Source organism: Eleginops maclovinus, chromosome 14 (assembly GCF_036324505.1).
Source record: "Eleginops maclovinus isolate JMC-PN-2008 ecotype Puerto Natales chromosome 14, JC_Emac_rtc_rv5, whole genome shotgun sequence".
NCBI classification, from domain to species: domain Eukaryota; kingdom Metazoa; phylum Chordata; class Actinopteri; order Perciformes; family Eleginopidae; genus Eleginops; species Eleginops maclovinus.
In genome coordinates, this window is record NC_086362.1 from 2,925,572 (window position 1) to 2,939,752 (window position 14,181).

The 14,181-nt window shown below is 44.0% G+C and overlaps 1 protein-coding gene across 2 annotated transcripts in view; it reads left to right on the plus strand.

The window, feature by feature from the left end:
• The window catches only part of shroom4 (shroom family member 4), a 55,698-nt gene that overhangs the window by 31,868 nt on the left and 9,649 nt on the right, over nucleotides 1-14,181 (plus strand). Inside the window, exons 1-3 of one of the 2 annotated variants that reach the window (XM_063900758.1) lie at nucleotides 653-1,005; nucleotides 5,344-5,556; nucleotides 9,073-11,860. In XM_063900758.1, the coding sequence (XP_063756828.1) occupies nucleotides 5,501-5,556; nucleotides 9,073-11,860 (2,844 nt within the window). In that variant the 5' untranslated portion in view covers nucleotides 653-1,005; nucleotides 5,344-5,500. Of the gene's footprint in view, nucleotides 1-652; nucleotides 1,006-5,343; nucleotides 5,557-9,072; nucleotides 11,861-14,181 lie in introns of those variants that run through there. The other variant, XM_063900759.1, reaches the window with a different exon arrangement.

Here is a 14,181-nt window from a genome sequence, read left to right on the forward strand (position 1 = left end):
ACAGGAAAGATGTAAGAGGTCTTTTACAAAAGGTCGCGGGTCCTGTGTCAGATTTGATTCCCGCAATAGGTTTTAATTGCCCGGAAAACAATGGTTGTTATCAGTCGTTGTGCGCTACAATTCCTTTAATAACATTCCTAGCCTAAATAAATAAATCCCAGCGATAAGGAGAGTGATAAAAGTTTCCTCTCCTGGTATTGCTTTATGTCTATAATTATTCCTGAGACTGCTGTCCTGCAGACCCCCCCTCATCTCCGATATTCCCCTTCTTTCACCACACTTTGTTTTTCTCGTGTCTCGGCCCAAAGTGGAAAAAAGCCCCCTTGTCTGTCCAACAGTCTCTGCTTTCTTTGCTCCTTCGATCTCTTTTTCATGCTCTGCAAACACACGTGCACGCTAACACACACACACACACACACACACACACACACAAGGAGGAAGTACCTCTGCATTTTTCCCCCCGTCAAACAATAACAGTGTGGAATTCTGGGTATTATTTTAGCAGCCTTGCACCACTTTATCTACCCTGCACAATACTTCCTCTCCCACTGAATCGCACATCCTGCCTGAGAGGGGGCGAGAGAGGCAGGGAGAGAATGAGAGAGAGGGGTGGGAGAGAGAGAGAGAGAAATGTGGAGAGTGCAGGAGGGAGCAATAGCTATGTTTTGTCTTCCAGCAAGAGGATCGAGGGAGGAGGAAGAGAGGAAAAGGAGGGAGAAGGGATGTGAGCATCGTCGCTTGGTTTTTCCCTCTTGGTCAGACGCTGTTTGTGGCTTTACTTCTTCAGATGGACCTCAGCTCCCAGACACTTTATACGGAGTCTCGGAGACCACCTGATTCTCTCACCTCAACAGACGCAAGAGGAAGCGATTTATTCTCGGAGAACTTAAGGATTTAGATCAGTCCGTGTCGATGTCTCGGCGTGTTTTAATGCAGAAGATCACCTCTTTATATCAGGGATGCTGGGATCAGTTTGACAGCGAATGCTTCAGCCTACGAAGTCAGGTAGGTCTTTGCTGAAGCTCAACCTCAGTTTAGTATTGATATATTCTCTTTTAAAGTTCGCCATTCGTCTATTTACTCCGTCAGGGTTTGTTGCTCCCTTTTTACAAATCATACAGAAACTTTTCCTCGTCTTACTCACAAACTTTCCTCTGCCCTGGAAGTGATGTGTTTGCAACCTTTCTCTCCTTATCTGTGTGACTGTGTAGAGTCCAAATCTATTTGTCTGGCTGCCTGTCTGGCATTCGTTCTGTACTGTATTGAGACTGTGTGTGTGTGTGTGTGACTCAGATTATGCGTGCTGACCTTTGTGGTATCAGTCAGCTGTTGCAGTTTCTGACCATTAAGTGGGACATTCCAGCAGATCCTTTCATAGAGGCGCATTCAGAGCTGCAAGACCAAGAGAATACATAATTTCTCAGCCTTTGACTGCTTTCTTTCTTGTCATTTGTGTCCATTTTTGCCTCTTCTGTTGTCCTGTTTCATGCAGTCTTTTTTGCACATCAGTTTAAGCTGATCTGAACAACCCTGAGAATATATTTATAAATAGAATCTTCCCATGTCTGTAAACCTGATTGGATTTCTGGTTGGGTTTGCGGTCGCAGCGACACCACAACAGCGATTTACTCATTATCTCGGTTTCTACGTCAAGGACGGGTTGTAGCCTCGCAGATGCCAGCGAATTCTGAGTAAAATGATTCATGTGATTCCTATTTGGCCCTCGCTGAGACAGGTAGCCCACTGGGTGTCAGGACAGAAAAGAGGGGAATTCTCTGGATGAATGTATTAACAACCTTTAGAGTTGATAGTGGACTTGGTTCCTCAAAGGGACAGCCGTACTTTGGTTCGTATCCTGAGTCCAATAAAGAGTAGAGACACTTTAGGAGCCGTGACAAAGGCTTTGGAAGCCTTTCTCTACCCACCATGAAAGATTGTTAGCCGTAAATGTTTGACTTTAGTCCTCATGATAAATAAAACGTCACCTACAAAATACAGAAGTGAATCCTTTCCATGGTGGATGCTTGTCTGCTTTAACTTCTTATTGACAAAATATGAAGAAATGACTTCCCACAAATGCTCTGAATTTGTCTAAAAATGTAGTCCGTTTCTCCACGTTGATCCTGAAGAAACACCATTTCATTAATCTGTATTTTCTATGGTTAGATTGACACATTGGACCTTTGTTGCTCCAGTATTTCAAAGACCATACATTTCTAAATGCAGGTTTTGTGCATTGAAGCGAGGAAACGATCGGTTTTAAGACCATTTATATCTTACTTGGACATCTTTTGGGCTGCAAATCATGCTCACTGGGATCAATAAAACCAGTCCTAAGGTTGTTTAATAAAACCTCCGCACATTTGTAGTGTTAGTATACCATAACAGTACACATAAAACCCAAAACTGCTTGCAACAACAGTGTGGATAAACCAGGTTTTCATGTAGAAGATGCAGTTCCTCTAACTGTAAATCCCCGAATGTGTGGTTTAAATGATAGCTGACCCCCCTCAGGCGCTGCTCTGGAAAAACAGCGATCGGTTTTGTGGTTTTGGAGGAGCTTTCCCCCCCAGCTCCCCTGCATGGCTACAGAAACGTACAGTAGCTTTCTGAAGTTGCACATTCGTCAGCATTTTTCTGGTCGTTATCATACATTCTCCATCTCGCTTTGGCGTCGCACAGTTTGTTTTGATTCTCCCGGCCATCAATCTCTGAAAGCTAACCTTCGCGAAAAAGAGGAGGTGGCGGGTTCGATAATGGTATTTTGTCTAGTTGAGTTTGGACAGTTCCCACACATATTACTGCACACACACAGTCATAAACACACACACACACACACACACACACACACACACACACACACACACACACACACACACACACACACACACACAGGGTCAACATAAACTTTCTCAGGGAATAATTTAAGGACATTGTCGAACAATCAGTGTGCTCGGATTGAAATCCTTCTCAAGGAGCGAGGACCAGGAAACCAGAGTGTTTATTTTGGAAGTGGTTCCCGAGCTCCTGCTTTATCATAAACAATAATACTCTGAAATGGTCCTTTCCTTTCCCTCGCGGTGCCAGGATCCGCATTCCTCTTCTAAAATTGCACCTCCAAATGTTTCTCAGAAATACCCAGAATAGTCCGATATTAGTTTTCTTTTCTTAAATGTACTTTGAGTTTGAGAATCTGAACCAGAGACCTTTTTAGAGGACTGTCAGTGGGAACAAGCCTCTTTATTAACCTCTGTCATTCTGGCCAATGGAGCTCTTCATATTGGTTTTAAGAGCTGTATTAAATGAACAGAATCAGGTCCCCGTCGAGTCAATTGAGATAAACCCAATCTAGGTTTAAATCTTCAATCAATCAATCAATCAATCCAGACTAGTCCCAGTGAAGCCTGAAGACCAAGTCTAGTCCAAAGTAAAACTAAACAAGTCCCGGTGAAGTACTTGTCTTTTCAAGTATAAAGTCTACAAGTTTACTCAAGAGTTTCCCTTTCAAGTCATGTTTTGGGACTAGTCAAGTGTCAAATCAAACAAAATAAGTTCAGAACTTGTTGAATTTCAAGTCAATATCAAGTAAGAGCCTTACGTAAAATTGAGGCAAGTCTAAGCCGGGTTTGACAATAGTCTCGTGTCAAATCCACTAAGAATAGATGGACTCAAATCTAGTTGAAGCTCAAGAAAAGTCAGAGTCAAGTAACTGAAACAATTGCAATTTAGGTTTGAGTCTCAAGGCAATCAACACAAGTCCAAGTCAACTATGAAGTCTAATGAGACAAGTTAACTCAGGTTAGTCTCAATATCAAGTCAGGTTTCGGACGAGAGGTGTGAAGCAAACAAGTCAATTTCCAGTTCAAAATGTGTAAACTTTCAAGTCAATATCAAGTAAGAGTCCTTGGCAAATGGACGCAAGTCAAAGCCTGGTTTGACATTAATCAGGTGTCAAATCAGTTAAGACAAAACTGACTCATTGCTGTTAAACTCCAAGATAATCAAGACAAGTCAGTCAATTTTGAGTGTTGTTAAATATAAACTGAAGTCCAAGATGAGTAAGAGTTAAGTTGAGACAAGTCTCAATCAAGTTTGAGTTTCAGTAAATCTCAATTGAGCCGATCCAAGTCAGTTCAGTCAAAGTCAGCTTTCATTGTTTGGTTTGTACGTTAGCTCCATCCAGCAGCAGTTTTCCTCTCCTGGGTGTTCATCTGAAACACTCGATGGACCCTTCAGACTCTGAGAATGACACATGTATACCTGACTGTGCTTTTTTCTCTTTCTATCTTCGCTCGAAGCTCCTTTTTCTTTCTGTTTCCCTTCCTGTCTCGCACTCTCACACTGTTTGCAGGGGGTTGAGTTGAATCTGGCTCTTGCATGTGGGATCGGAAGTCTGTGTAAGGGAATTAGTGAATATCATGGGATACGATGGAATGTCTGGCTTGGGATCGGACTGGAGAACTTACTGTACATGTCGGATGAGTTTTCAATGGCAACGGACGTCCAAACAAATGTTGAGGACGCTGTTTCCACAAGATTTGGTTGACCCCGGGTTTTATGTGAGCCCTGATCCTAAGAGACACTCTCTACTGTGGTTGAAAATAAGGATGTCTTCTTAGCTGCCTTTCCTGGAGAAGTCATTGCATTCAAACCCAAACTATGTTTATTCAGTGGTGGTTAAGAGAGGTCGAACAAGAGGAAGTTACAGTGGAAAAAGTGGCGTACTGTATAAAAAGGAAAGAAGTGGGCGTCATGGGAAAAGGACTTTCCTTTATACTTTATATATTAGACATTTTAATATAGAAGGCAGGCAGTACAACAACACTGCAGCGTAAGCTCGGGCCAAATCCCAAGGTTACCCATAATGTTTATCAGTCCTCCAGTGCCAACAGACTGGTAATCTCCAATGACGGACATAATGACCTCCAGACCAAATGTCTGGTTGTTGATGCAAAAGAAGCAGCAAGTAATCTGTCAGAAGCCCGTTTGGACTCAGAAACGACTACATTTAAGATACAAAAACTCCCTCAAACATAGAGAAATCATTTGTGTGACTCGTATACTGCCCACCCCATATATACCAATGAAGGTAGACACATTTAAAGAAACAAATCAGTAATGAAACTCAAAAATGACTTTAAAGTTGAGTTAAATCATCTCTTAAACACAACATATTAAACCTCATGAATGCAGGGGTAATTAGTAATTGCAGGAGCCTAATAAAATGTAAACTATGGATCATTTTGTTAAAGCAAAGTGCGTTCAATATTAAGATTGATTATTGGAAATGATTGCCTATGTGATGCAACCCTAACCCTCTGCTCCTCCTCTTCCTCCTTTTAGACGCAGCGTTCCCGTCATCCGGCCTAACTCCTGGCACCTGGCAAAGCTATCGGAGTTACCCCTCCCTCCCCCTCCCACGCCTCCATCGCCTCCTCCTCCACCCTGCCTCCCCCCTGCAGACTCCCCTCCTCTCCCCCCTCCTCCCCCTCTGTCTGCCATGCAGCTCCACCCCGGCCCCTACACTATAGTACCCTGGCACTCGACTGACAACAGGTGAGCCGTGGTTCGTTTTACAAGACTTAATGAGATAAAGGGTTAGATAATGTAGTAGTAATTACTTTAGAATAAGGTAGAGTGGAATACGCTTGATTGGGAGACTGTCTTAATCAGAAAGAGTTATTGTTTTTAAATGGATAAACTAAATGTTGAAAACACCAAAAAATGACAAAATCAGGAAAAAAAAAAAAAGTCATCGATTTTTTTTTTTTTTACAAAATGAGTCTGATCATTAAATAGTTCAATTTAAAATAAAAGATGAAGTATATTATAAGTGAAATATGGAATAGAGTATTGTAGTATCAGAATCAGAATACTTTATTTATATATTTTTAGGGAAATTAGTTTTTCTTTGCTCCATTTTAGAATGAAAACCATGAAAGATGAATAAATTAGAATAAGAATATTTATACAGAAGAAGTTAGAGTAGGAATGTGCAATTTAAAGATAAGTATATGTATATAAAGAATAACTACTGCATATACAGTTGTAAAAAGTATATAAATGTTCAAAAGTAAAGCGTGCCTGATGCACAGATTCAACACACGGTGAGTCATCCTGTGTGTTTGAGTAGCTCCCAGTGAGCGGGATGACTCCATCGGTCATTGACTAAAAGTCGCTGGCAGGGGATTTTTGGAAACCAGGAAGCAGGTGACATCACCGTGTTTTAAAGTCAACACCGCTTACCCACGCAGGAAGCCCATTGGCCTATTTCTGACTTCTGTCTCTGGGGTGGGGGGGGGGGGCAGGTGGATGGCGAGGTTGAATCAAGTGGTTTTCTTCAAATGTGATTAACGGTCGTTGTGAAGGTTTTTTAATCCCGTTTAAGGGCGAGGAGTTAAAGTCTGTAAATGTGTTGAATAATCACATTTTAAAACTCCAATAAAAGACCAGAGTGATTCATCCATTACACACCTCAATGTGACCTGGATATTTTTGTATAATTGCCTAACAATTAGTACAATAGGCTGAATTGTCCACTTTGTATTCCAGCATGATCTCACAAAGCTAAAGTGTAACCCTTTCAAGGGGAAGAGGAAGTCACTGTATATTGACTCACCATAAAAATAGTCTTTGTTAGTCAGCTTCACGGCGGATTACGTCAGCGCCCTTGTGTTCATTTTGATACGAGTCAGTGATATAACGTAACCCTATTAGATTGAATAGTCCCATGAGGATTAGATAGCAGGGTATGCTTGTGTTTTTCTGTGTGTGTGGGTCTTTTATTCCCACAGTTTGTCTTGCACACAAACACACACAGACCATCTGATGAGGAGGCAGCTCCCGGCATAACTCTGGACAATGGCATGTGACTCCCAGAACATGTGGACAAAGAGAGGAAGACATTCAATAAACTTTGTGAAGCAGAGGGACATTTTGTACCGAGTGTGCATTTATGGAAAACAAAATATGCCAGCATTTGAGGTGAAAATACAGCCAGGTTCTGAGCTAAACTGCTTATATTTGGAGCTATTGAGCTGGGTCTTGTGAACACACATGTCCCACGGTGTACAGTAGTTGTGTTTGTGCGCTACCCTCACACTCACATGTTCCACATTGCCGTTTGATTGGGCGGGAGTGACTGTCATTTCCTGTCCAGCTCCCGTCTCATTTCCTCTCTTCCTCTCTCTGTCACCCAGGTCAAATCTATACAACAGCCCATCCTTTTTCATTCATTGCTCACTTCCTTTTAAAGACAGTTTTCTCATGTCTCTGTTTCCCGACTTGTATCAATGTGAAACTGCTGTGCTTGTTATACCTTTCAAGACAGCCATTGTTAACCATGAAAGCAGTTCTTGAAACTCGCAGTGCATTGTACATTTACCCTGATATCTAGCCTCTGGTTTTCTGTGTTCATTTATTAAGAAATGTTGCCTAAAAAACTTGCACTTCAGTCAGATTATAAAAACCAATTGCTATGCGGGGAAAATGTGACCTTTGCTCTCCTCGTTACAATTACATTTCCATGAATAATAATGAAGACTTGAGGTTCATAGAGGTGGACTAAACAAGTTAGTTATGAAAGAGCAAATACTACCCAAAAAAAGCCCCATCTCTAATAAAATATAGAACAATTCCTCGTGAAATTGATGTAATATAAACCACACTTTATTTGTAATAAATGGAAAAACGGTGAGTCTATAAAAAGACCAATTACCTACACAAATCCTGCAGACCACTAAAAAATATCTGACTGCGTAATCATATTTTTATAAGATCACTTTGTGGTAAAATACTTTTTTAAGATCAGTTTTCAGATCTTTCAATGGATCGTAAACCGTAAATACCCCAGAAACAGCCCAAGGATATTCTACCGCTTCAGATCAAAGCCCTTTCAGAAAAGTCTTTCTTCTCTAACCTCTCCTCTGTCTCCTTGGAAACTTTCCCCTATTGTTTGAATAAGACAGCGGAGAAATACAAAGGTTGCGTTACCACTCTCACTTTTTTTATATGGGGGAAAAAAAAACCACAATAAAATGAAAATGACATTTTTGTTGGATTCTCAAAGGGAGTTGGATTTCAACCAAGGACGAAACCAGTGGGTGCCCCCTACCTCCTGGATTTGGTGTCCATACTCCCACTCCCTAACGCTGAAAAGAACTCCCTTTCATTTAGTCTTATGTGGTTTTCCCCAAGAAGTTGATATTGTTGGAAAACCCATTCTTTCTGTTTTCGTTTTGTTCAATTTATTTATCTTTTTTCTGGCATTTGTTTTGGCCCATTATTACACAGTAAGGATTACAGGGGACAGAGGAGAGGGTTATTTGAACAGAAATCACTGTGATTGCATACAAAGCAGTTGTTGAAGTGAAATATCTCCCTTGCTTTTCTTGTGGTTTGACGGTTTGAGGGATTCTCTGAAAAAGAAAAGCAGGTGCCATATGTTGGAAAAATAAGACTGAGAAAAAAAAGTCATTTTGGATTGCATTAATATTTGACGTTAAGGAGATGAGACAGCAAGAATCCACAAGAAGAAGCAAAGCAATGAAAAGAGGAAGAGAGGAATCAAGGGGATCGCTTTGAGATTTTGACTCGGGGCATTTGGAATTGATGAAGAGGAAATCCCTCACCGCCTTAAGAGGCTTCCTCTGAGGGTCTTTGAAAAACACATGGGGCTGCTGTGGATCTTCGGCTCACGACTGATAGAAAACAGATTCCCCAGCTGCACAGTTCAAAAGTTATGTTCCAGAACGACACACTTTGTACGTCTCGGGGGGGCGGGGGATACCGCAACTTGTCCCTTGGAAAATGAAAGATGACTTATTTTATGCAGTTGGTTATAGAAATACTTCCGATCAAAGGTCAATGACAAGTGCCAACTGCACGTTTCCAGAGACCAAGGTGACGTTACTTTCCGACAATGCAAAGAGGTCCCCGTGGCGTAAATTGCATCATCAGAGGGTGTAGGCAAAGGCTCTTTGGGGTTGCGTGATGTCTGCAGTTGTTCGGGAATATATTCCAGCATTTAAACGACAATTAAATTGATGAATTTGTGTCTCTTTGTCTTTGCAGTGACTTGCAGTGGGGTCAGCTGTCCAGACCTTACTCCTCCACGGACCGAAGCAGTTCCCTGGGCTCCATGGAAAGCTTGGACACACCAACACCCACACCGCAGCCCTATTCGGACTCCCATATTTCCCCCGTCGACCCAACCCTCTTCAACAACAAAAGAGACTCTGCCTACAGCTCATTCTCCGCCAGCTCAAACACATCCGACTACGCAACGGTGCCACTGAGGCCCGGTGAAGCTTGCTCCATGGATAACCTCCTGCAGGGACTGGGGCCAGCTTGTCGAGGCTACCCTGTCGGTGACACCTCAACCCTGGGGAGTTCATCTAGCGAGGCGCCGGATGACTTGCAGGTTATTGTTCTCAAGTCCAGGTCACTGACCAGGCCGAGGTCTAAGCCCGTTGAGATAAAAGAGAGGCCTTCCTCCTGCTGTTATGAGGAGGATCGGAGGGGAGGAGACTTTGAGATCCTACGAAATGGAGAAAGAGGAGCTGAGAGGAAGATGAACCCTCCTCAGCCTCCGACCAGGAAGGACAGTTTCAGGGCAACCCGGAGTCGCCCGAACGCCGTCAACAAACGCTGCGTCTCTGCTCCCGTTGAAATTTCCAATGATACTTTTTCCCTGGAAGTAAACTCCTCTCTGAATGTTGAATCAGGAATTCAAAATGGCTTCCTTGCACCGGAGGAATGTGGCAAAACTGGGGATTTGAAAGAGGATACCTTGAACTCGCACTATATCCAAAGACAGACTGAAGACGTTAGACATATCAGATGTGATATCAGTGCTAATAAAGACTACAATTCAGACACCACCTCAGAGACCTCCTCCCTAGTCCCCATGACCTCTCCTTGTCCTGCATCCTTACCTGCAGAATCCTCCATGGAGGCTCAAGAGCAATCTCGTATCACCCACTCCCAGACCAAGCACTCCTCGACGGGGCTTCACCGGCACAGCGCCCCTGCTAAGCTCCTCGCTACACAGCTCCAGTTATTGGAGAGTGACGGTGACGGATCTTCTTTGGAGCCTCACAATCCGTCGATTACTTCCGATCCCTCCTTGTCCTCATCCAGCAGCCAGTGGTCCTATTCATCGCTCCAGCCCACGAGGGAAGACCCAGACCCCTCTCACAACGGACCGTCAAACAAATGGGGAGGTAGCCGTTGCTCAACCCCGGGTTCTGTGTTCTTGGAAGATGATGAGGAGAGGCTTGGTCTAAATGGAGGGCCCGTTACCACGGTTGAGCATCACCACCCTTGGCGTCGATCAGTGAGTGTACCTGGGGACCCGACTGGATTGTCAGTCCAGGGGCGGTTGAGCTCGGACCAGATACTGGAGACAGATTTCCAGCCTCTTAATGCTGCTGCTAGTATGGATACATTACTGGAGGAGCACAGAGCAGTGGATAGAGGAGGTATAATTGAAGAGAGTCCAGCAGGTGAGACGGACATGAGAAGGTCACCGGCGTCTAGGAACCATCGTAGGAACCGCCGTCGCAACGAGCGATTTGCCACCAACCTCCGCAATGAGATCCAGAGGAAAAAGGCCCAGCTTCAGAGGAGCCGGGGCCCAGGGGGGTTGCTGTGTAGTGGGGAAACTGTGAAGGAGGAGGAAGGTCCAGACCTCAATGAGGAAGGGGCTGACCCAGACCCGCCTGTCCAGGAAAGGATTACCAAAGTTGCATTCGCCTCACCTGTCAGTCCCCTAGATTCCAGCACCACATCACCAGCCGAGAGAGCAAACACCTCAAGTAAAAACCGTGATGATCTGCAGTCCACAAGCGACAATCAAGACAGCAACCTATCCAGGTCTGTGCAGATCCTGGACCCAGGAGTGCCAAACTTTGGTGTTGGCGTCCGAGTCGTGGAGGAACCGGCTCCTGCTGGCAAAGCCCGTCGCTGGCGTTGGACCCCAGAGCACAAACTCCAACCAGAACCCGAATCAGACCGATGGTGTGGAGCCTTGAGTAAGGAGCCGTTGGGAGTCACTGGATCACGGCATGGGGTTTGTGCCTTCACCTCTTCATCCTCATCCTCTTCCTCGTACACTCGTTCCTCTTCTTTCTCTCGGAAGGACGAGTCAGATATCCTCCCGTTTGCTGATAGAATGAAGTTTTTCGAGGAGACGAGTAAGAGTATCTCTGGGCTTAATATGTCGAGTCGGAGGCAGAAGAAAACCCTCCAACAATCGGAGCAGCAGGGAGGGGAGCTCGGTCAACACCCAACCCAGAGGAGATACTCTTACCAGGGAGGACTCCTGCAGGAAAGCGACCCTCTTACCAACACTGTGGAGGCCAGGAGGCTTTCAATGAGTACCAGCAGGGAGAGACAGAAGGAGAAAGAGAGAGAGAGGGAGGAGAGGGCAAGAGAACGAGAGAGGGAAGAGAGGCTGAGAGAGAGGGAGAGGGAAAGAAAAGAGTGGGTTTTGCAAATGGAGAGGGCAAGGCTGAAGGAGATTCAGCAGGAGAGGGAACGAGAGGAGAGGGTGAGACAGTGGGAAAGGGAAAGAGAGTTGGAGAGGGAAAAGGAGATGGAGAGGGCCGGAGAGCAGGAACGTCTCAAAAAAGAACGAGAGGAAGAGCTCAGGAGGGAGAAGGAAAGGGGAGATCAGGAGTTTTATGGCATCAAAGACAGAAATCAAGACTTCCAACACAAGCCTCAGGCGTTCTCCCACAGCCCAAACCAGAATCACGTCCCCCGATCGGCTTTCCATCCCGTCAACACCCCACCCCAACCCACGGAGAGCCAGCAACCACTTCACCCGGGATACTCAGCGAGGAGCTACACACCCAAGGTAAGAGTGCTGCGCTCATGCATCAATGCCTACACACCAAAACACAGCAAATTCTGTTTCCCCCGTTGATGAAAGACACGTGGCGTTTTTACGGGTCACGAGGGAGTCAGGGGTTAACTCTCTGTAGAGGTTGCTCTCCTGGGATCTGGATTATAAACTTGACTCTGTCAGGTTTATGGACAAAAAGAGACAGGGAGTGATATGTGGCCGGAAAGAGTAGATGATAGAGATCTGGAGTGAGTTGAAGTTTTGGTCAGTGAGATACATATCACTTTATGAATTATTGAAGTGGCACAAGTTTGTTTTTCTAAATAAATCGAACTGTCCTTGTTGACAATTGTGTACAAGGGGTTGGTACGCTGTTGCCGGGCAGAATACAACCCCCTTCCCATGCTTTTAACTCTTACTAGCACTTATTTTTTGTGTGAATAACTTATTTAATTGTGAAATTGGTGAACAATGGGTGGCCTGCAACCAAGCCACACAAAACAGATAAACAGATTTCTATAGTTTTTGCACAACCTGAAACCTGAATTTCAAAGCCATCAATCCTGTTGGGACATAAACACGTTAGCAGTCCTAATTGCAGCCATTAACAAGTATGTTTACAAGGCAAACAGTCGGCCAGCAGCAGGTTTGCCGAGCTGAATAACAGCCTGTGACCCTGCAGCACTGAAACCAAGTAACGCCTTTCAGAGAGAAAGATAAACTCTGCAGCTCGCTGAAATCAGACTGTGGTTTGGACTCCACTGAAGTGACCGATGGAGACTGAAAACTATCCTGGTTCTTTAAAACCAGAAAGGGTATTGAGTGGCCACGCTTGGATGGTGGAGTCACCGCTCGCTCCAAGTCCTCCGCGGTTGAACGGTTGGTTTGTACTCGGTCCTTGCATCCTGCATGCGGTCAGAGTCTGAAGTTCTCCCTCAAATAGCTCCTGGAACTGAGAGAGGGATTGGGCAACAGCGGCGGACACTTGTGTCAGCGATAATAGCAGCCATGGGTTGCATTCTCTACCGCATATTTATTTGAGTCTCTTGGCGGGGGGTGGCAGCCCTCGGTCTGAACCCTCATGTGAACTTCAGCCCATTAGTAACCTTATCATATGACCCCAAGCAAAGCTGAGCTGACATTAGCTTTGGACTGGATGCATCCAGCAGATATGTTGTGTTGTTTTCCTGTGTTTTCGAGGCCTCAGGGGACCCTTTAACCCCGTCCTGCTCCCCCCCCCATGTTGGGATCCTTTGCAACTGGAAGGTTGTTGCTTTGATGCCTCAGAGATAACCCCACGCGTTGAATTCCTGTTTCATATCTGCAGCTGACAACGGCCAATATTTATAACGGCAACAGATGTTCCAGATGGACTACAGGGCTCAGACACACACATCAGATACACTCTAAATGAAACACGTACATATTAAGGCTGGGAACTCTGTGTGTTTTGGGAAGGAAACACCATGTTAAATATATAGAAATGTAATTGGCTGGTTATAGTATTATTCTTTGTGGTCTGTCACTCAAAAAAAAAAATGTATTCCACATCATTTAACGAGCATTAAATCTTCAATTAAGGCAGTACTTGTGTGGAAAACATGCTATTCCCAGTGTTCATAGTCAAAATGAAACACACAATTATCATTCATATATTAAATGTACACTGTGTGTTGTGTTAGTTATGGTATTCTTCAAAAATATTCCATATTAGGTGTTTTTATTCCATCTATTCACCAATTTGAAGCCAAAAGAAACTATACATTACAATACGCTCTTTTGAATCCTAAGAGACAATGGGTTTAAATGCAGCGGGGGCCATTTAGGCACTTGTGGTCTAAGCTTTATTATCACAAACTTATCAGTTTTTAACATTTTATGGATTTTATGCTCTGTTGACAGAAAGCGACGGCCAAATATGTTAAATTCACATCTCAACCATTCCAACAAAAACACCGTCTGAATGTCCAGATTTACATTGCTGTGTGTGTGTGTGTGTGTGTGTGTAATGAGACCGTTCAATCAATCTTTCCCGTCCCTTACCTACTTCATACTTGCCGTTTATTTATTAATCTGTGTATTAAAGTTGATTCAGTGGTAACTTTTTGCAATTAATAATTAAAAATGGAAGCTCTGTGTGGGAAGTGGTAATGTTACTCTAGAACTTTTCCACAAAAAGAGTGCAAATCAACATTTTTGACTCCAAATAATCTTAAAAGAGAGCAAACTATGTGTGGATAACACCTTGAGAAATGACTGAAAGCTCCAGGAGAAAATTAGCTGTATTTTCTAAGTGCTTAAAAAACCTTTAAAGTGCATAGCTCAAAATGTGA